Consider the following 23,709-nt stretch of genomic DNA (forward strand, 5'->3'; position numbering starts at 1 on the left):
GTCTCAGCCAACCGGAACAAAACGAATCGTCATTGTGGATGACAAAACGAGGAAAAATACATACAAAACCTGCCGAAAGATTTGGATCATATCCAGGCAGTTAACGTTGTTCGATGTTAATTTTTGCACTTGAAATACATTGATACCATTCAAGGCGACTCTTAACATTTGCTGTGCGATGTTCTTTTTATAGATCATATTGCATTATTACATTACTAGAATATTCCTTTCAATCGTGAAATAAAGTGGGCTTCTTCGTATAGAAATAGATCCGCCCACTTGAGTTCCAGTTTTATCTCACATTATATTGTAAAGCAAGATTATTCATGCTCTTCAAAAGGCATAGAGTAAGAAAATATCAAACATATATATTTTCTATTTCTTTATTCTTGTTGAGTAATATATATGTGTGTATATATATATATATAAATACTAAATACTGTAACATACTATAGAGTTTGTTTTTGAATTTCGCGCAAAGATACATGAGAGCTATCTGCGCCAGTTGTCTCTAATTTAGCAGTGTAAGGCTAGAGGGAAGGCAGCTAGTCTTCACCACTCATCGCCAACTCTTGGGCTACTCTTTTACCAATGAATAGTGGGATTGACTGTACATTATAACGCTCTCACAGCTGAAAGGGCGATCATGTTTGGTGTGAGGGGGACTCGAGCTCCTGACCGCCAGATTGCGAGTCTAGCGCCCTAGTCATCTGGCCATGCGTTACTCTAGAGAAAAGTTAAATCGCTTTCCGTGTAGTTCTAATCGCTTTATCGATGTTTATAACAGCTAGATGTCTGTCTGTCTCTGTCACGCTCTGTATCTTCTGAACGGTTGAAAGTAGAAAAAAAATTAAAATGTTTTTTTTTCAAGAATACACCGTGGGAAATGTATTCCCTTTTTTAATTTTCAAAAAAGCAAGGAAAAACTGAACTTTCTTTTTCGACTGATTGAATGAAATACTCGAAAGTTATAAAAGTGAATGAAAAAAATGTATAAATAGGAGAATGTGTTTTGGTATATATTTGTTGTTGTTCGGTTTATATATATATATTTTTATGTTGGTATTATATATTACAAGGGTGGCCAAATTTGCTTAACGTAAGTGGCACATACGATGAACTTCAGATGTTTGAGAGTCACAAGACATGAACAAATATTACACACGTTTGTATTGTTACATGTCAGTTTTGTTACATACATTTTATATAAATATTAATAAATACATGTACGTAATAATATTTATTCATGTACGTAGTTTTTAAACTGTTAATTTGTATTAGATTCAATGATCACAAAGTACACACGTGTATACTAAGTGTTTTCAAAATCCTGACTGATTATTGTCTTAAGTATATTGAGCGTATTTAATAGGGTAATGAACTACGGAAACATATAAGAAAAGTATACAAATCTGTATTTCATTAACATTAAATGAGACTGCTAAAAATAAAAAGGGGTAAAAACAGATATTTTTAATTATATTTATTTGTCTTAGTAAATATCTGCTCAAAACATGGAGGAAAATATGTAAAACAATAAAATTAGATATATTTAAATCACATACCACCTTACAAAATTTTAGTCTTATAATATTTTTCTCACACAAACAGACATTGATACAATTATCAGGCTATTTACAGCTAGTATAGGTCTTGTGAGTTTCCATCTTGGTTGTGAGTCGTTGAATTCCGGATGTTATGTTGTCAAGACTGTACGAATTAGCTCCGTCAGGTGTTAATTTGTAAGAACTGCACGATGCTTCGACTTCATAAACTTCATTACAGAGTACAGTGATTTACAGCAGTATGTTATGCTGCAAATTGAGATGAGTCGCACACCGGTTTTCTTCAATTCAAGATATTTTATTTATGGAACTTGCATCCAGAACTCAATTGTAGAATGGGATTTATGGATAAGCTTTAAACCCAGGCCCTTCTGTAGTTCTATTAGTTCCATTTTCACAACAGATGATTCTGTAACCAGAGGTTCGAGAATTGGACAACCTGTCGAGGATATTATCAAGCAGTCCTTGTAATTTATCTTTGTATTCTTCCAGATTGTGGTATTTTATTTCAATATCAGGAAATGTATTTACTCTCCTTTTATAGATTCGGGAATTAACTGAAGTTTCTTGACAATATGTCTCTTTGAAAAAGTCTTTATTTTATTTTGAAAGCTGAAAATTGTTTGAGTAAGATCAGAAACAATCTTATCCTTCCCCTGGAGTGCCAAGTTAAGAGTTTGTAGATGATTCATTATATTAGTAAGGAACATTAAATCTTACATCCATTTATCATTTTCCAGTTGAGGATAGAATCTTTTCTTTTCTTCAAGAAGAGTAATAAAAGGCTCCAACAGATCCACAAACCTATTTAAGACGTTGCTGTTTGACAGCCACCTCACAATGCAGTAGAAAGAGACATTACTGGGTTTATCTTCAAGCTCTAATTCTTCAAAAATATTTTTGAACTGTCGGTGGGCCTTCCCATTTAAGCGTATAAAATTCACAATTTCAAGAATAACTTTCATAAAATCTTCATACTTCAAGTATCTTGCTGCCAGCTGTTCACGATGAATAATGCAATGAACAGGGAAAAACGCTGGGATCATTTTTCATAAGTGCAATTAATCTGCATTTTTCCCCACCATTGCAGGTGCTCCATCTGTTGCAACACTGACGAGTTTATCCAGTGGAATATCAGCATTTGTTAAGGCTTTCTCAAGCGCATTTTTAATGTTAACAGCACGAGTTGTTTTTTTTTTAGTGCCAGTTAGTCCTACATCTCTTCTTTCACAGTTATATCAGAGGAAACGTAACGAACAAATACCGCCAGTTGTGAGTTGTCTTGCATGTCTGTAGATTCGTCAAGGGCTAAGCAAAATGCAAGGGAATTCTTTAAATCATTTTACCTGCAACATCAGCACTCACCTGGGAGATACGTCTCTCTGTAGTGTGGCGTGAAGCTAGTGTTTGTGCTATTAGTTGCAGAGGTTTTGTGTTATTTAGATCTAACACTGCAACAACTTCAACTATATCCTTCTTAACAAATTAACTACCAGAATAAGGGCGTTTAACACGAGCAATATTCAATGATATAATGAAACTAGCTCTAGTCGTTGTATCAACTTCCTTATTGAACGTTGTCAACAGTGTTTGCTGGTTATTTAGTGATTATTTTAATACAGTTAACTTGTTTTTCTGTAATTTGATTTAGGTGGATAATCTGACTAAAAGTTTGTGTGATTTGTTTCATACTGGCGTTTCAAGTTACTGGCTTTGTCATGACTGAGTAACACATTGCAGATAAAACACAAAAGTTTACCTCCTTTAACGGTAAATACAAAATTTTCTTACTATTCTGGCCTAAATTTCTATTTTCATCTTTATACTTTCGCTCCTTCACAAAATTTTCATAGACACTTCTAAAAAATTGAAGTGAAAAGAAACAATAGGCTCAAACATGCGCAACGCAACCAGAATCTACAGTTCCTGGTATCACACTAACACTCTGCTTATTTAACTGCCCGCAACACAGCCACTTACGCCACAATTACGCGATCCCAAGCCACGCCCACTAAAACTAACACTGTCAGCACCGGCTTGTACCATTGCTGATTCTCCAGCACAGTTCCTTTGTAATTCTTGCTGATCCAAAATTTATTTAATCTCTGGCTCAGATCTAGCATTAAAAGTAGGATTTAAGTTATTAAATATATTTACTCACCATAAATATTAAACTTGCATTTTAATCCAGTGGACTCTCAGTTTATACCTGGTAAATAATTATAAAACTTGAATTTTTTTATTTTCCTTTTATATTAATTGTGATGCAAAATAGAGCTCAGCCAACATATTTCCACGAACCGCACATTACCCTATGTAACACAAATTTTGTTCCTGAATAGTATGTGTTATTTCTTAATTGGTTATGTTGTAAAAGTACAGAAAATGGCCATTATTCCCTTCAAACTTTGCTTTTGTGACCTCGATAATGAAATTTAGAAATTCACCTATTTTCTATGCAAAAACTGGCAAATTTGCACATTTTCATTTACATAAGGTCTGAATAAAACAACATATGAATCAAGATTTACATGTATTTATTCTAAAGTTATACGAAAATGAACAAAAATGATTAGAAGGGAGTAGTGATACTTTCACGTATCAGCCCTGAAATATATATATTGCTATGGAAAGCTCTTGAAAATTCTCGTAAAGTTCTGCAACGTTCTAGAAAGTTCTTGAAACTTCTTGTAAGTTCGAGAAAATTTTCTATCAGCTACTCAGCACTGAATCTGCCTGGAATGTTCTGAAAAAGGGATGAATTTGAAAATTTCATTACCCAGGTCACAAAAGCAAAGTTCGAAGAGAAAAATAGGTCTTTTCCGTTTACTTTAAGCATAAGCAATTGGGAAATAACACCTTCTGCCCAGGAACAAGGAAAAGTAAAAATTTTGTTACGTAATGTTACATATGTAGTGTTATATTTTATACATGCATGATTTTATACCACCATGTAGAAAGAATTGATTTGAATGTCTCCACCTTGGCACTTACAAAAAATGATAACTGTCAAAAAGTGCTCTCTTCGATAATAGTTATCTCCTCTTGCACTCAATAAAATGACAAGGAATGGTGGCATCCAGTGGGGAAAAAATTCTTTTAGCGGTAACCTTACGGACCTGAGCGCATTAATTTGCTGGATACACCCATTGCATTAAGACCCATACATTTTTACTAACAATGTATTTTAGTCAGTCTTCTTTGCTCAGAAACAAACGCAATGCAGTTTTCCTTATTGACGTAACACATGGAATGATGAAAAACTGTTTTAAACGGCTTACTAAAAAATTCTATTTCATGTACGTTCTGGTACAAAGGATTTAGTAGACTGCACATCGTATATTTATTCATAACTATTTTTATGAAAATTGCCATTGAATTGTTTCAACGAGTGTCTGCTAGTGTAATACAGTGAAGAAAATTACTAAACAGACTTTTGAGTAGTATAGTCTTTTTTGGCAATATCGTGTGGAGAAAAGAATTACTAAACCAGTCGTATGTACAACTTTATTCATATCATGTAATATATTGTAGTGAACTACAATAATAGCCTTATGTGCAGCTCTACTCTTGATAAGTAACATATTCCTGAGAACAACTAAATATTTCTCTGTGTAGCTCTAGTGTTGTGTTTTTTTATAGTATATGGCAGATGATTACAAAAACATTCTTCTTTATTTGTAGCGTAAGGCCTAACTCTTTAGTCCTATTACACAGATACAGTGTGTTGTAAGATAGCATTAATAAAGTATTTTTATGGATTATATTATAATGAAAGAGTGTTTAGTAGATCTAGTTTTATTACACAGTACACTGTGAATCATGGCTTATTCTAGCTTCAGTCATTTTGTGTACTGCATTGTAGGGTAGGACTGGAACCGTCTTTCTAGACTGTAGCGTTATTGTACAGTATATTGTAAAAAAAAAAAAAGTGTCATTTAGATCTAGTTTTGTTATACAGGACACTGTATAACACTGTGAAGCATGACTCATTTTAGCTTCAGTAATTTGGTATACTACACTGTAGAGTAGGAAACCGTCTTTCTAGTTTTTAATTTATTGTACACTATATCTTATATAAGTACTAAAAATGCCTTCTTTTTTGGCAGTGGTCTGTCTTTGATGTGAAGCCTTACTTATGAGTCCTGAGAAAGGTTTCTTGCTTGGAGTGCTTACTATAGTTTCTTTTTTTTTCTGTTACAACTTATAAAATTTCAACAAATCCCAGGGTTTTAATCATGATGTAATTGGTTTATTTGAAGATTTTATATACTTCGTAATTATAAAATACACACTTAATGATAATAGAACATACTCTAACCGCACAGTTAGTAGTTTCCCGCTGGTGCAGCGGTAAGTCTACGGATTTACAACGCTAAAATGAGGGGTTCGATTCCCCTCAGTGGACTCAGCAGATAGCCCGATGTGGCTTTGCTATACAAAAACACACACAGAACAAGAAATAATGGGTTTTAGAATACAAGAATATAAAATATGTACTTTGACACGGTGGTAAAACGTTAACATTATTATACATAGTTTGGATACCTAGTACAACAGCAGTAGGTATCTGGACTTAAAACGCTAGAAATCGGGTTTCGATAACGGTGGTTGGTAGAACACAAATAGCCTTTTATGTAGCTTTGTGTTTTACTACAAACAAAAAAGCCAAATACCTATTTGGGAGTTTAGTGAGACGCATAGGATAAGAACTTATGAGAAACATACAAATCCTCTTTTATTTCTATTTAGTTGGTCTTATAAACACTTTTTCTAATCTGAAACTAAACATAGAATTTTTATGTATTAACACTTAATAGCATTTGCAGTTTTGTTTTACTGTACCTTATAAGTTGTTGTGATTCATTTATTTTAAACCTGAATTCTTTTTTCGCCAATAACTCAAACCAAGCAAGGTGTGGAATCAGATGATCTTTTTCTAGTTTTTAACAGTCAGGAAGAAAGGGGCTTGAGCCCACCCAGATACCCCCTGTGTACGTCACTGGGGGTTCGATGCTCGTTGACTTAACTAAACTCTAGGCTCAGTTCTCATAAAGCTGCGTTTATATAAAAGTTTGTTCAGTCGTGTGGCTTTCATATTGTTACGACACCTTTTTGGACACCTGTATGTTACAATAGTATTTTGTCATTGACGCAGTTTGGTTTTGTATAAAAACCAATAGATCAAGATTTTTATAGCAGTCTGTTAGATTAACGTTGATCTTCTTATTAACTGGATTTTTTTAAATGAGTCCCACGTACAAGCGCCAAGCAACGCCTCTACTAAAACTAGTACTGCAACATTCGTATTCGAATTGATATTTTGAGGGTTTTGTCGAAATACGACAACATCTGAGGCAGTTTTTATATATTGTATTAGCTTTATCTTGCTGTATAACAAACGAAACTGACTCCTTTTATTTTACAATATTGCAGGTTGAACACGTTGACGCCATGAAGTGTTCGGCTACGAAGAATCACGTTATCCACGACGTAATTATGTAAAGGTAATTACCCATTAATAACAAGACTTATTAAAAGTATCTCAGATAGTTGGAGGGGAGAACAAAAAAGGTGTTTTTCATTAGCCAAAGCAACATAATGCCATCTGTGATGGATTACTGGCACCACTACTCGAAAGAGATCAGGAAATTAATCCTGGATTCACAAAATGAGACTTCCAGCTTAGAAGGTACAGAAAATATAAAGGGTTTGGTTAATAATCTTGATATAATAATAAAACATAAACACACCTTTTAGACGTGTAAACAGATCTAAATTGCAGCCGAAGAAGTTTCAAGAGTAATCATAATAGAAGTAAATAATGGGTAGTACTTTTATTGACTTTTAAGTAATTATTGTTGGGTTATTTGTAACAACAGGAGTGACTATGTATTAGCGTCTTCCTATATAGAAAGCCATGTAAGTGTTGAAACAGACTAACTTACCAAGACAAAATAAGTAAATATTGAATGTTTTTCTTAAATTTTACTAACTTTACTAACTGTACCTAAATTAGCAGTGTAGGACTAGAGGGAAAGCAGCTAGTCATCACCACCCACCACCAACTTTTGGGTTACTTTTTTACCAACGAATAGTAGGATTGATCGTCACATTATAATGACCCCACAGCTAAAATGGTAAGCATGTTTGCTGTGACCGGGATTCGAACCCACGGCCCTCAGATTGTGAGTCAAGCACCCCTAACCACCTGGCCATGCTGGGGTGAGTTATATTGAAGTGACTAATTCAAACAATTTAAGGACATGATTGTTTAAAATGAAGTTTGAAACCACAATAATGGAACAATACCAAATTTATATGGATGCCAGTTTTGACACGTTGATATGTCCTCTTCAGTCAGTGGCGGGGTAGACTCTAAATCTTTACTGGCTGGGAAAAAGCTAGATGTAGCCCACATATTTCGCATAAAAATAACAAAAATACACCCTTAAGAAGTATATGCAATTTAACGTTAAAGCACTTTCATTTATGTCCGGCATGGCCAGGTGGTTAGGAGCGATCGATTCGCAATCTGAGGGTTGCGGTTTCGAATCCCGTTACAAGAAATATGCTCGCCCTTTCAGCCATGAGGGCGTTATAACGTGACAGTCAATCCCACTATTCGTTGGTAAAAGAGTAGTTAGTCCAAGAGTTGGCGATAGGTGGTGATGTATGACTGCCTTACCTGTAGCCTTACACTGTTAAGTTATGGACGGCTAGCGCAGATAGCCCTCGTGTAGCTTTTTGAGAAATTCAAAACAAACAAACACTATCAGCAAAACCCAATAGGGCTCGGCATGGTCAGGTAATTAAGACACTCGACTCGTAATCTGAGGGTCGCGGGTTCGAATCCCCGTCTCACCAAATATGCTAGCCTTTTCAGCCATGAGGGCATTATAATGTGATGGTCAATCGCACTATTCGTTGGTAAAAGAGTAGCCCCAGAGTTGGCGGGGGGCTGATGATGACTAGCTGCCTTCTCTACTTATCAGTCTACTACTAGAATGAATACAACGTAAAATAAACAAAAATAAATCTACTTATCAAACTACTACCAGAATGAGTACAACATAAACAAAATAAATCTACTTATCAAATTACTAGTGGAATAAGTAATAATAATTAATGACTTTTTGCTCTTGAATTTGTTCTTTATTTGAAATTATTTACTTTGCTATTCACTCTGATTCTGATCTCATTAACCCCTGTGTGAACCATTCACCCAGTTGAGAAGCACTGAACTAAATGGAGCAAGATGTTATTTCGCTTAAAAGACTCGACTCGCATCCTGAGGGTTGAGAGTTCGAATCTCCTTTACACTAAACATCTTCGACCTTTCAGTCATGGTGGCATTATTATGTGACGTTCAATCCCATTATTCGTTGGTAAAAGAGAAACCCGAGAGTTATCGGTGAGTTGTGTTCTCTCCAGTCTATCACTGGTAAATTAAGGACGTTTAGTGCAGTTAGTCCTTGTGTAGATTTGCGCAAAATTCAAAACAAAGCAAACCACTTCACCGACCAGAATTTCATATATTTGATAAAAGATGAAAGCAGTAGGCAAGCTATTATGCTAAATATAAAACTGGTTCCCAGGAGATTTTGTATTGGTTTTAATAAATTCAAAATGTTAAAGATGTGAAGAGAAGGACTTCTCTGTTGTATTTCCCAGGCATGAAGTTTATTTTAAAAACAAAACATTTAAATTGTTTTGAATCGTGTTGAAAATGTTTTATTTAGAAGAACATTTTAATACGCGTTTAGTAGGAAAATAAAACGTTCGCTAAGCGAATAAGGTAATGCTATAAAAAAGAATATTTTTATGGCACATATCTTGGAAGACGTGTTGAGCTAAAAACACGTTGAGGTAGTTAGAATTAGTGTTACTTCACAGCGTGGGACTTCAAATACGACCAAAACCTATCTAGCGTTGATGTAGACCTACATCTCGGTTTACACACACGAATGTATCCGATTAATGCAAATCCCCACAGAGCACACGGTTGTTTTCCCACATTTTACAGAAATAGTACAACATTAGAGATATCAAATGAGGGCTAAACAAAATTTTAAAACGAATTAAAAAGTAAAATAATGTGTTGTTGTACGTTATTATTTTACTTGAAAGTTTTATTTCGAACCACAAATGATATCCTATTAGTTTATCTGCAGTTCTGCAACAAAAATTGAGAAACAGAAAAATGTGAATTTCTCATCTTTATCGAGAGTATTATTTCTCTTCTGATTGCTCGTACTAAAAGAATCAACTTTTTTTATAAATTTTAACATTTTTTCATATTTTGGAAATGATTTAAAAAATTACAGAAATCTATCGTCTTAACAAGGCCTCGAGTTACGTCAATATTGTCGGTGTTGATTTTTTTTTTTAATGCGCTGCCATCTAAGACATGTAGTCGGTATACATTCTGTTTCAAAATTTGCCATGTGTGATAAATGCTTTTATACATTATATATGAAAACTTGGCCAGTTAAACGAGTATGACCGGTATTTAAAAACATAGCCACGTTGGATTTAGTTAGTATTTATTCTGTTAAAAAAGATGGCCATGTTAGAAACAAATGTTCAGTATTTGAAAACATTCTCATGTTATACAAATGTGGTCAAAATGTATTCTTTTTGTAAACACTCTAATTGGATCAGTATTTATTTAGTTTTAAAATAGGCCATGTTAGACGAATGTAGTCGGTATTTATTTATATTTGAAAACACAGAAAAAAACATGAAAGTTAAATGTGGTCAGTATTTATTCTGTTTGAAAATATGGCTATGTAAGACAAATATCATGGGTATTTATTATATCTGAAAACAGGTCCTAATCAGTCAGATATAGTCAATATTTGTTTTCTTTGTAAACACTGCCATAAAAGAAAAATGTTTTCAGCATTATTCTGTTTGAAAAGACGCTAATACTCAAAATAATTCACACATTAGACGCTACATTAGTGTTTTGTACAGTTCCCAAAATTTTCAATAATATAACACCCCTGATGGAAATCAGAAATTATAATCACATTAATTTGATTTTTTCACATTGCTATTGAGAGGAGATCTTTCGACTAAGTTCAAGGTATTAATGTTTAGTCACGTATATAAAAGACACATAAGCACTCAGAATGATACTACAATCTGCTGTGGAATTGTTTCAGGATGATCTTGAAATTAAACATCTTCAAACACTTAATTCGTACTTCTTAAAAAGTATGACTCTTTATGAGACTGCGGTTAAAACTTATGTTTCTGCAGATCTCAGGAACCATTATATAAAGAAAAATTATAAATGACCTTGGAAACAGAGGTTTTAAGTTGTTAACTTTTGTAGCAGCTACTTTTACCTTCAAACGTAAAAGCACGTTCCATCATGATTTGACACGTATCTTGAAAGAATTAATTTTCACTGGCCTGGCATGGCCAAGCGCGTAAGGCGTGCGACTCGTAATCCGAGGGTCGCGGGTTCGCGCTCGCGTAGCGCTAAACATGCTCGCCCTCCCAGCCGTGGGGGCGTATAATGTAACGGCCAATCCCGCTATTCGTTGGTAAAAGAGTAGCCCAAGAGTTGGCGGTGGGTGGTGATGACTAGCTGCCTTCCCTCTAGTCTTACACTGCTAAATTAAGGACGGCTAGCACAGATAGCCCTCGAGTAGCTTTGTGCGAAATTCCAAAACAAACAAATAAAATTTTCACTGTCGCCCCCTGGTGATCAGCAGTAAGTTTATTAACTTACTACGCTAAATTCTGGAGTCAGATTCCCTTCGAGATAAACCGTTGTGTAGCTTTTCATTTAAAACAAACAAACACATTTTCACTGCTACTATTACATTTTTTCCTTCATGATGCTTAAACAAAGTTATACTGATATCCAGTTACACTTACAGAGGAAGGTAATTACAGACAGTCCAATGGTTTAACTTCGTGATCCTCTAGCATGATGTCATTATTAAGGAAGTAGTCAAATATATAGAAACCTTGATGGAAAAGGAAAAAAGAGAGAAAGAGAGAAACTTCTAAGTTTATATACTGTATTTTTGTCTTCAATGAAGTTTCATAGTTCCACACTCTCGGTTAATCGAGTCTCAATTTGTAAACATTCTGACTAAATTTGCTGTTCCTAATTTGAAACTGATAGACTAAGGGTGATGCAGTCAGTCCACAGCACCCACTGTCAATTCGTGTTTGACTGAACAGTGGATCTTAAGCATCACTATTAAGCGCACCCAAGCCCCCAGTGTGCGAAACACCCTCCTCTTTTTTTTTTTTTTTTTTTGCAATAACAGAACACGACCGTCTATGAAATTACGGTCGGGACACGCTTACCATCAGACCATGTACAACCCAGTAGGGACATATAGATTTTTTTTAAGGTTAGATACTTCAAAGTTCAGCCGTCTTACTTTCTTATTTGCCACTTCCTTTGATTTTAAAAGACAATTTTATAGCAAGGGAATTCCTGTATTTCTAAAGCTATACATACATATATGTATATATATATTAGTTTGTTATTTTAACTCAAAAACAAGCCGAAACAAAAACGCTGTATCAACTGAAAAGATCATGGGGTACAAGCTACAATGTGGAATTATAAAATGTACCCTTAGTTTCGGAGGTAACTGGGTTAGACTTTATGCTCGAGATATATAAACCACACGACCAAATTTTTAAGGTGTGAAATAAACATGGTGGCCCAAAATACATTTATTTCCCTATTCTAATATTGTAGACAATGTTTTTGTGTGTATTGTGCCTTTACAAATACGTCGAGTCTTGCTGTAGCATTTTACACCTGTACGTTTATCTAATTTTACTAGCAGGTGTTGCACCTATACATGCAGTGTGTCTTACTATCACATGCTACACCTATACGTGCGTTTAGTTTTATTACCAAGTGTTGCATCTATACTTACACTAAATATTATCAAGCATTCATAAACCATACAAGAGATACTCGAATCCTTCCATACAAAAATTGTTGAAATTAGTTTATTTTGATGATAGTTAATTAATTTCAACAAATTATTCAAGGTAAGTTGGACTAATTATTGGTTTCGAAAATTAATTTCTTGAAAAATGATTAAGATATATACCATGAAGAGCCTCTAACGATTTCTTAGAAATAACTTCTGTTTTTTATAGTATAAAGAATATGGCTAATTTGAAAGATATCTCGTAAAGGAGTCATTAAATGTGATGGATATACGTTTTGGAAGAACAAATAGTACGGCAGCAATATATGTTCAAAAAGGATAAGTGGTCGTAAGCAAGTGATCTGAATATATGATCAGATATGGATGTAGAAATAAGTATTCTTATAGTAAAATATGTTGGGTGGAAAACCGTATTCTGAGGATAATAATTTTGTGAGAACCACTTTCCTAGAAGTTATATATTTTTAAAAGAATGTGTACTGTGAAAATAATTTGTCATGTAAGGATAATTGTCTGAGATAAATAATAAAAAATATTACGCGAGAAAGTTTGTGGTGAGAATAGATGCTACTTAATTATTGCTATACACTGATATTTAACTTTGACTAATTAGGAAATTGAAATGTGTCCATGTGTGCGCGCAAGCCGTTTGATGACCCAAGGGGGTTTGTAGCGCAATAGTATGGTTGCTGTGGTGTTATGTATGCTGCTGGTCGTGTATAGTTATACAACAATAAGTACCATTTAAAAAAAAATTAAAGGTAGAGGTACTTAAGTCGGAATATTATTAAAGTCATCAGAGTTTGACCTAAGATACAATAATAATAATGTTTCATGCGTAAAATTTGATAGACTAAAATTGTGTTTGAGTGAATTCAACTAAGTAACAAACAAGATTTTCACTTTTCGTATTGTGCGCCATTTGCGAGAATTTAAGATTTGTGGAAGACTATCGTAAATGCTCTTTTGTTCATTGTTATCATTGTTATACAGTTAAGGACTTCAAACTTTAACGAACAGTTTTCGCGCGAGAATTTCGAAACTGGTCAGTTTGACGTGATTAATTACAATCAGGCTAACGAAAGAATACGGTTCATAGAAATGTATTGAAGTAATTAGCAAATACACACTTAAGAGCAATTTATTATTGTATGTTGTTTTCAAACATCTAAAATATATGTGTGTGAGTGTTATTGTCGGTACAATACTACAAATGAACACTACAATCTATCATAAAAGCCATTCTTCAATAATGTAAGTTGTTGTTCTTTCTCAAGAGTAGGCCCGATATGGCCAGATGGTTAAAACTCTCGACTCGTAATTTGAGGGTCGGGATTCGAATTCCCGTCACACCAAACATGCTCGCCCTTTTCAGCCGTGAGTCGTTGTAATGTGACGGTCAAGCCAGATAGCTAAGATGCTGGACTCGTAATCTGAGGGTCGGGGTTCGAATTCCCGTTACACCAAACATGTTCGCCCTTTCAACCGCGGGGGCCTTATAATGTTACGGTCAATTTCACTATTCGTTGGTAAAAGAGTAGCCCAGGAGTTGGCGGTGGGTGGTGATGACTAGCTGCGTTCCTTCTAGTCTTACACTGCTAAATTAGGGACGGCTAGTGCAGATAGCCCTTTTGTAGCTTTGTGCGAAATTCAAAACAAAACAAACCAAACTTAAACTTTTCCCGTTGCTGGAGACGGGTACTTTTTCTAGTATAATATGAAGACGAATTGCTATAATGTATTGTTGGTATAGATTATTTTAAATCTAGGGTACTTCACAACAGTGTATCGTAAACAAAAATTATTCCACTACATTTTAATGGTGCCTCAAACAATAAATGTAAAAATAGGATGCTATATAAAAACGATACTAAAAATGGATTGTGGGTAAACAGAAATTTACCAGCTTTTCCGTTGCGTATGTATAAACAACTAATTGTAACAGTATGGTTACAAATAATTCAAATACTTAAAGAATTTTAACGTATTTTTGATGAATAAAGAACTTTTTTATCAAACTAGGACCATGAACATTGTGCCAACTTGAAGTGGGACACCGATTGCCCACTGACAATAAAGCGAACTAATGCGTTGGGGGCGCCATTAAGCTTCGGTACGGCACTGAATCAAACCCTGAAAACGCTTGGACATCATCAATACGAGTTCGATTACTTACTCCTCAGAAGAACTGATGAGTCGTGAATACTGCGAAACTACTCTACTGCAGAGATATTAGAGAAATAAAGAATAAATTAGATATTACGCCACTCATTGATTCTTTCTTCTTTTTGTAATTAATTTACGCATCAGTCCGTTTAACAATTATTTATCATTAATTGTGACAGGATAATCACATGCTATTTATGTATCTAAAGTGTTTTAAGTTGATAGATATAAGTGAGGGACTATATTTCAAGTCCTGCAAATTGTTTTTACTCACGTTCAGTGCATCAAAACAATGTAATATTATATGGCAAAGATACTTGTAATCGTATTGTGGAAACTTATTGTTCCTCTACAGGTAAGTGATACTTCAAAACTACATAAAGTAAAGAAAGCTTGATTTAGCATGAGTCTAGAATATTTCAAAATAATTTGTTGTAGAAATTGATTAATCTAATGCATTGGTATCTAATGTTTTACGTAAGCTGCTTGAATTAATGTGTTCCTTAATACCTTCAGACATTTTATTTGAAAGCAAATTGCCCTATTGAATCTCGAAGTTTCTTCCAAATAATTAATTGTTGAAAAAAGACTATGTATCGCTCGACTCGTAATCTGAGGGTCGCGGGTTCGAATCCCCGTCGCACCAAACGTGTTTGCCCTTTCAGCCGTGGAGGTGTTATAATGTTTCCGTCAATTCCACTATTCTTTGGTAAAAGAGCAGCCCAAAAGTTATTATATATACAAACATGATATCTCTGTTCAAATATGTGTATTAGTCTTAAAAAGAACGTACTGAGTTGAAAGAGTTGCACAAAGACAGAAATAAACAGTAGTTAAAAATAGTTGCAGTCTAATGGAGAGGAAAACAAGTAGAAATTAACAATAAAAATATTAGAACCTGGAAAAAATAGAATAAACATGTAGGATATTAAAAATAGTAAAAAACGTATACATTAATAAGTAAGAATGGGAGACTAGAAATAAGAATGAGAAGAGCATTAATAAACAGTAACTGAAAATTAGAGAGTAAACTAGGACGAAGTTAAAGGAAGGAGGACACCAATAAACAGTAACTGGAAATTAGAGAGTAAACTAGGACGAAGTTAAAGGAAGAAGGGCACCAATAAACAGTAACTGGAAATTAGAGAGTAAACTAGGACGAAGTTAAAGGAAGGAGGACACCAATAAACAGTAACTGGAAATTAGAGAGTAAGCTTGGACGAAGTTAGAGGAAGGAGGACACCAATAAACAGTAAATAGAGATTAGAGAGTAAACTTGGACGCTAGCCGTACCTAATTTAGCAGTGTAAGACTAGAGGGAAGGCATCTAGTCATCACCACTCACCGCCAATTCTTGGGCTACTGTTTTATCAACTAATGGTGGAATTGACGGTAACATTATAACGCCCCCACGGCTGAAAAGGCGAGTATATTTTATGTGATGGGGATAAAAACCCGCGACCCTCAGATTACGAGTCGAGTGCCTTAACCACCTGGCCATGCCGGACCGACACCAATAAACAGTAAGTGGTAGTTCGAGGGGAAACCTATAAGCTAAAAGAAGGGGGAAGAAATTGCATCAGTAACAAGTAACTGATAGTTTGACAATGAATCTGGACGAAGTTTAAACAACGGGGTGGGATAAGAACACCGTTAACTGGCAACTCTAGAATAAACCAAGACGAAATTAAAAGAAAAGATAAGAAGAACAGTAGTTACTCATAATTATTTATTTTTAGGTGTGCGTGTATCCTAATCCATGTGCGTGTACCTAGATCCAGTATGTAAATCATTGTATGTTCCGAACGAACAAATAGGACTTTTTTTACATTTAATTTGCATAAATTTCTGAGAATGTGTTGTTTTCTACTTTTGTCAATCACTCAAAACAGTGTTGCTAATGCTATTGGTTTAGCGGTAAGTCAGAAGGCTTATGACGTTAAAAACCGGGGTTCGATACCAATAATTAGCACAGCACAGGCAACCCATTAAATATCTTTGTGCTTAACTATAAACAAATACAGTAAGTGATATTAAAACGATTTAAAGGAAGAAAGATTACTGTGAATGAAAAGCAGTTGGGTGAATAAAATGCAAAATAGGAACCATGTTATTCTTGATAACGCTGCACACATGGATATATGATTTTCAAATGCATCGACGATCATTTTGGTTCTCTAATGCTTACGAATCTTATACATTTCTGCTATAGTAATGTAATTCAAAGACAGTGATTGAAAGTATTGGTTTATCTTTTCTGATTTTCACAATTATGCCTCATGCGGACGATTTAATTACAGTTCCGTCCTTGTTACTTCTGATAGATCATTCGAAACAGTGTTGCTAATGCTATTGGTTTAGCGGTAAGTCAGAAGGCTTATGACGTTAAAAACCGGGGTTCGATACCAATGGTTAGCACAGCACAGGCAACCCATTAAATATCTTTGTGCTTAACTATAAACAAATACAGTGAGTGATATTAAAACGAATTAAAGGAAGAAAGATTACTGTGAATGAAAAGCAGTTGGGTGAATAAAATGCAAAATAGGAACCATATTATTCTTGATAACGCTGCACACATGGATATATGATTTTCAAATGCATCGACAATCATTTTGGTTCTCTAATGCTTACGAATCTTATACATTTCTGCTATAGTAATGTAATTCAAAGACAGTGATTGAAAGTATTGGTTTATCTTTTCTGATTTTCACAATTATGCCTCATGCGGACGATTTAATTACAGTTCCGTCCTTGTTACTTCTGATAGATCATTCGAAACATGTTTATAATATTCTAAGTCTGTTCAACATTGCGTTTGTTGTTTTTATGGGTAGTTTAGAAACAACGCCCATATATCTAAGCCTATTATGGAAAGACATTTGACGGTTCATCCTGAACACTCCAGACTCAGTGGAACATGATAAGACTGAGGAAACTGGCAATATGTTAAATAAATCAGAATATAACCGGACCAGATCGTTCACTGAAGATCTTTTTGAGCAGTGCACAACTGTTTTCTCCGTTATTTAAGTTGAAGAATATAAAGCAATTTTTCACCTTAGCAAAGATATATTTTCGAGAAGCTACTTCAACTCAACGTGAAAAAATTAATATATACGTTTGTCTACACAAAATACCATTAATGTCGAAAATACTCAACTAAGGACTCTATGCAATATGGTCAGTTCAGGTTTAGGTTGATGGTGTATTGATTTTTGACATTAAGCATTCTTAATATGTTTGTCTCATAACAGACTTCAATAATTATATGCATAATTTAGGTTTTAATTCTGATTTATACGGTAAGTGTACGTTTGATCAGAACATTTTATTAATTACCTTTTCAAGTTTTACCACTGTATATATTATGTTCATAATTACGCCGATCAACTTATCTCGTCTACAGTCTTCTACTTTATCAGTGCGAACAAATGTGAGTCATTTTCTACAGCCTATCGATAGGTTATTAAATGGCATAGTTCTTGTTATCGTTTTAAGCAAAGCCACGTTGGGCTATCTGTTGTATCCACTTTGATGAATTTAACCTCGGATTATGGCGCTGTAAGTTCGTAGACTTACAGCTGCACTCTCTGAGGGACTTAAATGGCATAGCCAAAAACAGTTTCTAATAATTATTTTACGAACTATATAAATAATTTAAAATCAGTGAATAAAAATCAGACAGTGGCTATTTGTTATACTTTGTTTCTAAGTGATTTAGTTAAATGTGTAGGAAACAGCTGTTCACTAACATTTCAAGTTAGATATGTTAAGTGGAATTGTTCCGTGTGTGTGTTTTCTTATAGCAAAGTCATATCTAGCTATCTGCTGAGTCCACCGAGGGAATTGTTCTCCAGATCACCTAAAAATAAAATTGTAACAATTCCAGAACACTTCTTCACATAAAATAGTAATGATGTATATGAATATTGCAGCTGCTTTCGGCTCCATTTTGAGTGTATGAGTTTGTCGGCTTGAGTCTTCAACAAGTTAATATTTTTAGTGCTTTATTTTGTCAAGTATGTGAAATGTGTTTGTGATTTTTGTTATGTACGAGATTCGAATATATATATATATATATAGCACCAAAGTTCTTTAAAACTACATAAGTGTAGTCAGTTAATATTAGTTCATGCTTTTATTAGCATTTATTCCTTGTAGAATAGATCTTTTCTCAGCAGAAGATAAGGAAAGGTGCGAAAAAATAGTCTCAAGTCACCTATCAGGAATACTGAAAGAGACTAAAACTATATCCCTGTAATAATAACTAATAAGAGAATAAGTTTCTCCACTGGAAAAGACGGGATTCTATACCTTTTTAGGGATTTACAGTATCACGTGTCTAGAATACTCCTAATAAATGTTGTACGGAAGTTGCTTGATCCTGCACATTCCATCTCCCCTCCCCTTGTTGGTGGGCAAAGGACTAATAGCCCATTGTGTAACTAGCTTTGTGCTTAATTATAAACAAACAAATAAATCCTGTACACTTTGGTGATATCCTACAGTAGTGTTATATCTGGGCAGATGTAAAATAAGCTAAAATCTTGCCATCGGAAAACATATTTGTTTGTTTGTTTTTGAATTTCGCGCAAAGCTACATGAAGGCTATCTGCGCTAGCCGTCCTTAACTTAGCAGACCAGAGGGAAGGCAGCTAGTCATCACCACCCACCGCCAACTCTTGGGCTATTCTTTTACCAACGAATAGTGGGATTGACCGTAACATTATAACGCCCCCACGGCTGAAAGGGCGAGTATGTTTGGTGCGACGGGGATTCGAACCCGCGATCCTCAGATTACCTTAACCCACCTGGCCATTTTGGGCCTTCAGAAAACATGAACGACTTATGTGTTTATAGAATGTAAATAGTCTAAGACATTAATTATCAAAATTTCAGTGTGTTCAAAGTGCATCTCACCACTGAAAAATAAAGGATATTTGAAGCTTTCATAAGACTGTAAATATTATAATATCTCTTCACTATAAAACATAAGATAGTGTCTTCATCGTGTTTGTGTTCATATATATATATATATATATAATTGGGGGGAGGGAGTAACGTAGAATTTCACCATAGAAAATATGAAAAGTTTGATGTGTTTTTAAGTAAGTTTAAAATCTCGCTTATGGAAATCTGTGGTAAAAAAAACTAAACGTCGCCATTGATAAGTCCAAACAGTTTTTTTTCATCGGGAAATCAAGACAGCAGTTAGTATGTTTATGTCTACATAGAAAGAGTTTACAATATTGATAATTTCGAGTCCAGAGAACTAAATTTCTCCACCAGGGGATAAATAGAGGCTAAACATTTTACTGATAAATAGAATAGAAACGGAATTTTCTCACCGGAGAGACTGAGTAGCCTCAATAGTGAGTAGTAGTAATGCTGAGTTTCCACTCTCAAAAGCTATGAGGAATTACATTTTCATGGGTAAGCAGCGAGAAATAACGTTTCAGTTGTGAAATGAGTTCCCCGCCACGTTTTAAAAAGAGATTGCTCTTTTGAATAGGAAAATAATGGAACTGCTATACTAGTTAGGCAAGAAAAATAACCTCTGCAAGTAGGCTTTATCAAAAGAACTGTGAAAATACTTGTTTATCACGAATGGCAGTAGTTATCTTCAAGATGCGCTGCTACTCACAGCAGACACCATTGCGTGCACTTTGCAGTAAAAATAATTTAATGGGAAGAGATTGGATGCAGGATGTTTCTAGCGACCTCGGGTTTGATTATTCCTGGTGGTATTAGGAACTGCTACCATGGAAACCTCTTATCGATCCACCACGTCCAGTTATGATTCTACTACTTCTTAACAAGCAGAACATTGCCACTTATAGTAGTTGAACACGCAAACTTGTCGATGTTATATTCACCATAGGCTCATATGATATATTATTCTAATCAAGCCTTAATACAACGTTCTTTCTTTTCTTAGCTTTACTTATCTATAATATACACGTCCAATTTCACACTAGTCAAAACTGGGTACAGGTGTGAAAATCAGTTATGTCCACTAATGTACAGTTTACTGCTTAAAGTTCAGAACAAGTCAGAACTCTCTGAAAGAATCTAGAAACTGTCAAACGTTTTAATCTTTTATGTGGCCTAATCATTTGAAGAGTCACCAATGAATGACTTTTACTGCTTAAGAATTTAGCTGACTCAGTAAATTTCAGAGCATTCTCTCGTCATTTGACAACTGATGTGAAAAAATAGATAATATCAGAGGAAGTGAACCCTAAGGAACAGTTAAACAGAATTAATTAAACCTGTGTAACACTATGTAACACAAATTGTGTTCCTGAATAGTATGTGTTATTTCTTAATTGCTTATGTTGTAAAAGTACAGAAAATGGCCATTATTCCCTTCAAACTTTGATTTTGTGACCTGGATAATAACATTTAGAAATTAACCGATGTAAAAAAGGGGCAAATGTCCACATTTTCATTTACATGAGGTCTGAATAAAACAACACATGAATCAAGATTTACATGTATTTATTCTAAAGTTATACGAAAATGAACAAAACTGTTCAGAAGTGGGTAGTTTTTTGAGATTTGCGATTGTAATGTAAATCACTTTCACGTATCAGCCCCCAAATATAGTCTCCCATCATGTTTTTGTTATACGCTTCTTGGTAGCGGCGTTCAAAGTCCAGTATATCTTGGTGGAAGCGCTCGCCTTGCTCCTCCGAGTATGCTCCCATGTTCTCCTTCAATCTAACAAAATGAGCGTCAAGGATATGGACTTTCAGGGACATCCTGTAACTCATTTTGCCGTAGTTCTTCACCAGAGCCTCAACCAGTTCCACATAATTTTCAGCCTTGTGATTGCCCAAGAAGTCCCGAATCATTGCGACAAAGCTGCTGCAAGCTTTTTTTTCCTTCCTACTTAGCTTCTTGGGGAATTCTTGCGATCCAGGATCTTATTTATTTGAGGTCTAACGAAGACACCAGCTTTGACCTTTGCCTCAGACAACTTAGGGAAGAAGTCTCAAAGGTACTTGAAGGCTGCAGACTCCTTATCAAGAGCTGTGACAAATTGTTTCATAAGACCCAATTTTATGTGCAATGGTGGGAACAATACCTTCTGGAGGTCCACTAGTGGCTCACACTTGGCATTGTGCTTCCTCACAGAGAACTCGGTCCGTTGTGGCCAGTACTTTCTGTTGTAGTGCACTAGGGTGTCCCTGCTGTCCCAAAGGCAAAGATAACAGGGACACCTGATAAAGCCTCCTTGGAGACCCATCAGGAATGTTACCAATTTGAAGTCTCCAATAACCTCCCAGCCATACTCATCATACTTCAAGTCTGCTAGCAAGGTCTTAACGCTGTTGTATTTTTCTTTGAGGTGCACCGAAAGATATTTAAATTTTGAAAGGCTAAAATTTGTATAATATAAAATCTTACTATTCGAGCAAGCAAAAATTGTCCGTCTTACCTTCTAGAGTTTTTTTTTTGTTGTTTTTTTTTGCAGTGCTCGCAGGTAAAGTGAGGTTCCCAGGATTTTTCTTGATCCCCGGCAGGCATGCCGAAATATGCATTGTAGGCTTCACACATTTTATCAGATGCTGTCACAGAGTACTTTTTCGCTCTTGTCTTGATAAATTGGCTACATACAAAGCAGAATACGTCTAGAGAATACTTGCAGCTTCTTGATGCCATCTCTGATAAAAGCAGATAGGTCTATGTGTTCACTTAGGCAGCTAGAACTAAACTGAAGTGGTGAGTGGTGAGCCCCTGTATACATATATTACTATGGAAAGTTCTAGAAAATTCTAAAAGGTTCTTTAAAATTCTCGTAAGTTCTACAATAATCTAGAAAATTCTTGTCAGTTCGAGAAAATTTTCTATCAGCTACGTGGCACTGGATCTTTTGTTGTTGTTTTTAATTAAGCACAAAGCTACACAGTGGGTTATCTGTGCTTTGCCCACCACGGGTATCGAAACCCAGTTTTTAGCGTTTTATGTCCGCAGACATACTGCTTAGCCACTGTTGACAGCACTGAATACACCTGGAATGTTCTGGAAAATGGGTAAATTTGAAAATTTCATTACCCAGGTCTCGAAAGCAAAGTTTGAAGAGAAAAATAGATCTTTTCCAGTTACTTTAGGCATAAGCAGTTGGGAAATTTCTGCGCGTGAATAAGAAAAACTGAAAATTTTATTACGTAGTGTAATCTGCATTAACCATTATTGAGGTTTTCTTTGCATCTCAGTGACTTCACTGAGCTTCAGTTAAATTATTTCTGTGATATAATTTGTATGATCACTGCTGTGCCACAAACATCATGCATTCGACGTGTTGGATGATCTGACTGTAACAGGTGACATAGAACACATCTTTTAAGAGTAGTGTGATGTTTGACTTGATAAAGCTAAATGCAACAAGCTTAGCTTATTTTGAATACTTGTACAAACCTAGACAAAGGCTATCTATACAGCTTGTTAACAGCACCAACCGCTACTTCTTGGTCTATTCCTTTGTTGACCGAAAAATGGGGCTATCACTCTTATATCGCACCTACAGCCCCAAAGTTCGGAAGACGATTTTGCAGCAGCGGGATACAAACCATGTACCCTAGTATCTACAGTCCTACACGCTAATTACTAGGATACGTCCATACCAACGCACGACAAGGAAAAGAATTAACTGTATTCACACCATGTTTACAATAATATTTTCAAGTTTACAATATTTATGAAACAAAAGTTTTCTCGGCCTGAAATAATTATAAAATGATATTAATAAACCGTAATGTTAACTTTTTTGATAAACACAAATGCATTGGTCCAACAAGAGTTATGCGGAAATAAAGTTTGATACTTTAATTTCCGATTAAAAAAATTATTTACGAGATATTTTATTCATTGAACTGAGAAAACTCGAATTCAATAAATCGGTTTATCCTATTTCCTATTCTTCTACTTAGGACATCAGTCTAGTTTTATTGACTTTTTAAGTAAGAAGGAATAAAGCCAGCATCTCTTCAACGAATCAAGTACAAAATATTTTTTCTTTAAGACAT

The 23,709-nt window shown here is 35.0% G+C and overlaps 1 protein-coding gene across 29 annotated transcripts in view; it reads left to right on the forward strand.

Annotated features, from left to right (window-relative positions):
* LOC143222270 (plasma membrane calcium-transporting ATPase 2-like) overlaps positions 1-23,709 on the forward strand; it is a 251,808-nt gene that overhangs the window by 124,698 nt on the left and 103,401 nt on the right. For 13 of the 29 annotated variants that reach the window (XM_076448541.1, XM_076448542.1, XM_076448543.1 and 10 more), the window contains exon 2: positions 7,002-7,072. Coding sequence is in view for 14 of the 29 variants with exons in the window: in XM_076448546.1 (XP_076304661.1) it covers positions 7,167-7,257 (91 nt within the window). In the remaining 15 variants the exon portion in view is untranslated. Of the gene's footprint in view, positions 1-7,001; positions 7,073-7,098; positions 7,258-12,511; positions 12,606-23,709 lie in introns of those variants that run through there. The other 16 variants (XM_076448555.1, XM_076448556.1, XM_076448557.1 and 13 more) reach the window with 4 other exon arrangements.

The sequence above is a fragment of the Tachypleus tridentatus genome, chromosome 8 (genome assembly GCF_004210375.1).
Source record: "Tachypleus tridentatus isolate NWPU-2018 chromosome 8, ASM421037v1, whole genome shotgun sequence".
In the NCBI taxonomy this organism is placed as follows: Eukaryota; Metazoa; Arthropoda; class Merostomata; order Xiphosura; family Limulidae; genus Tachypleus; species Tachypleus tridentatus.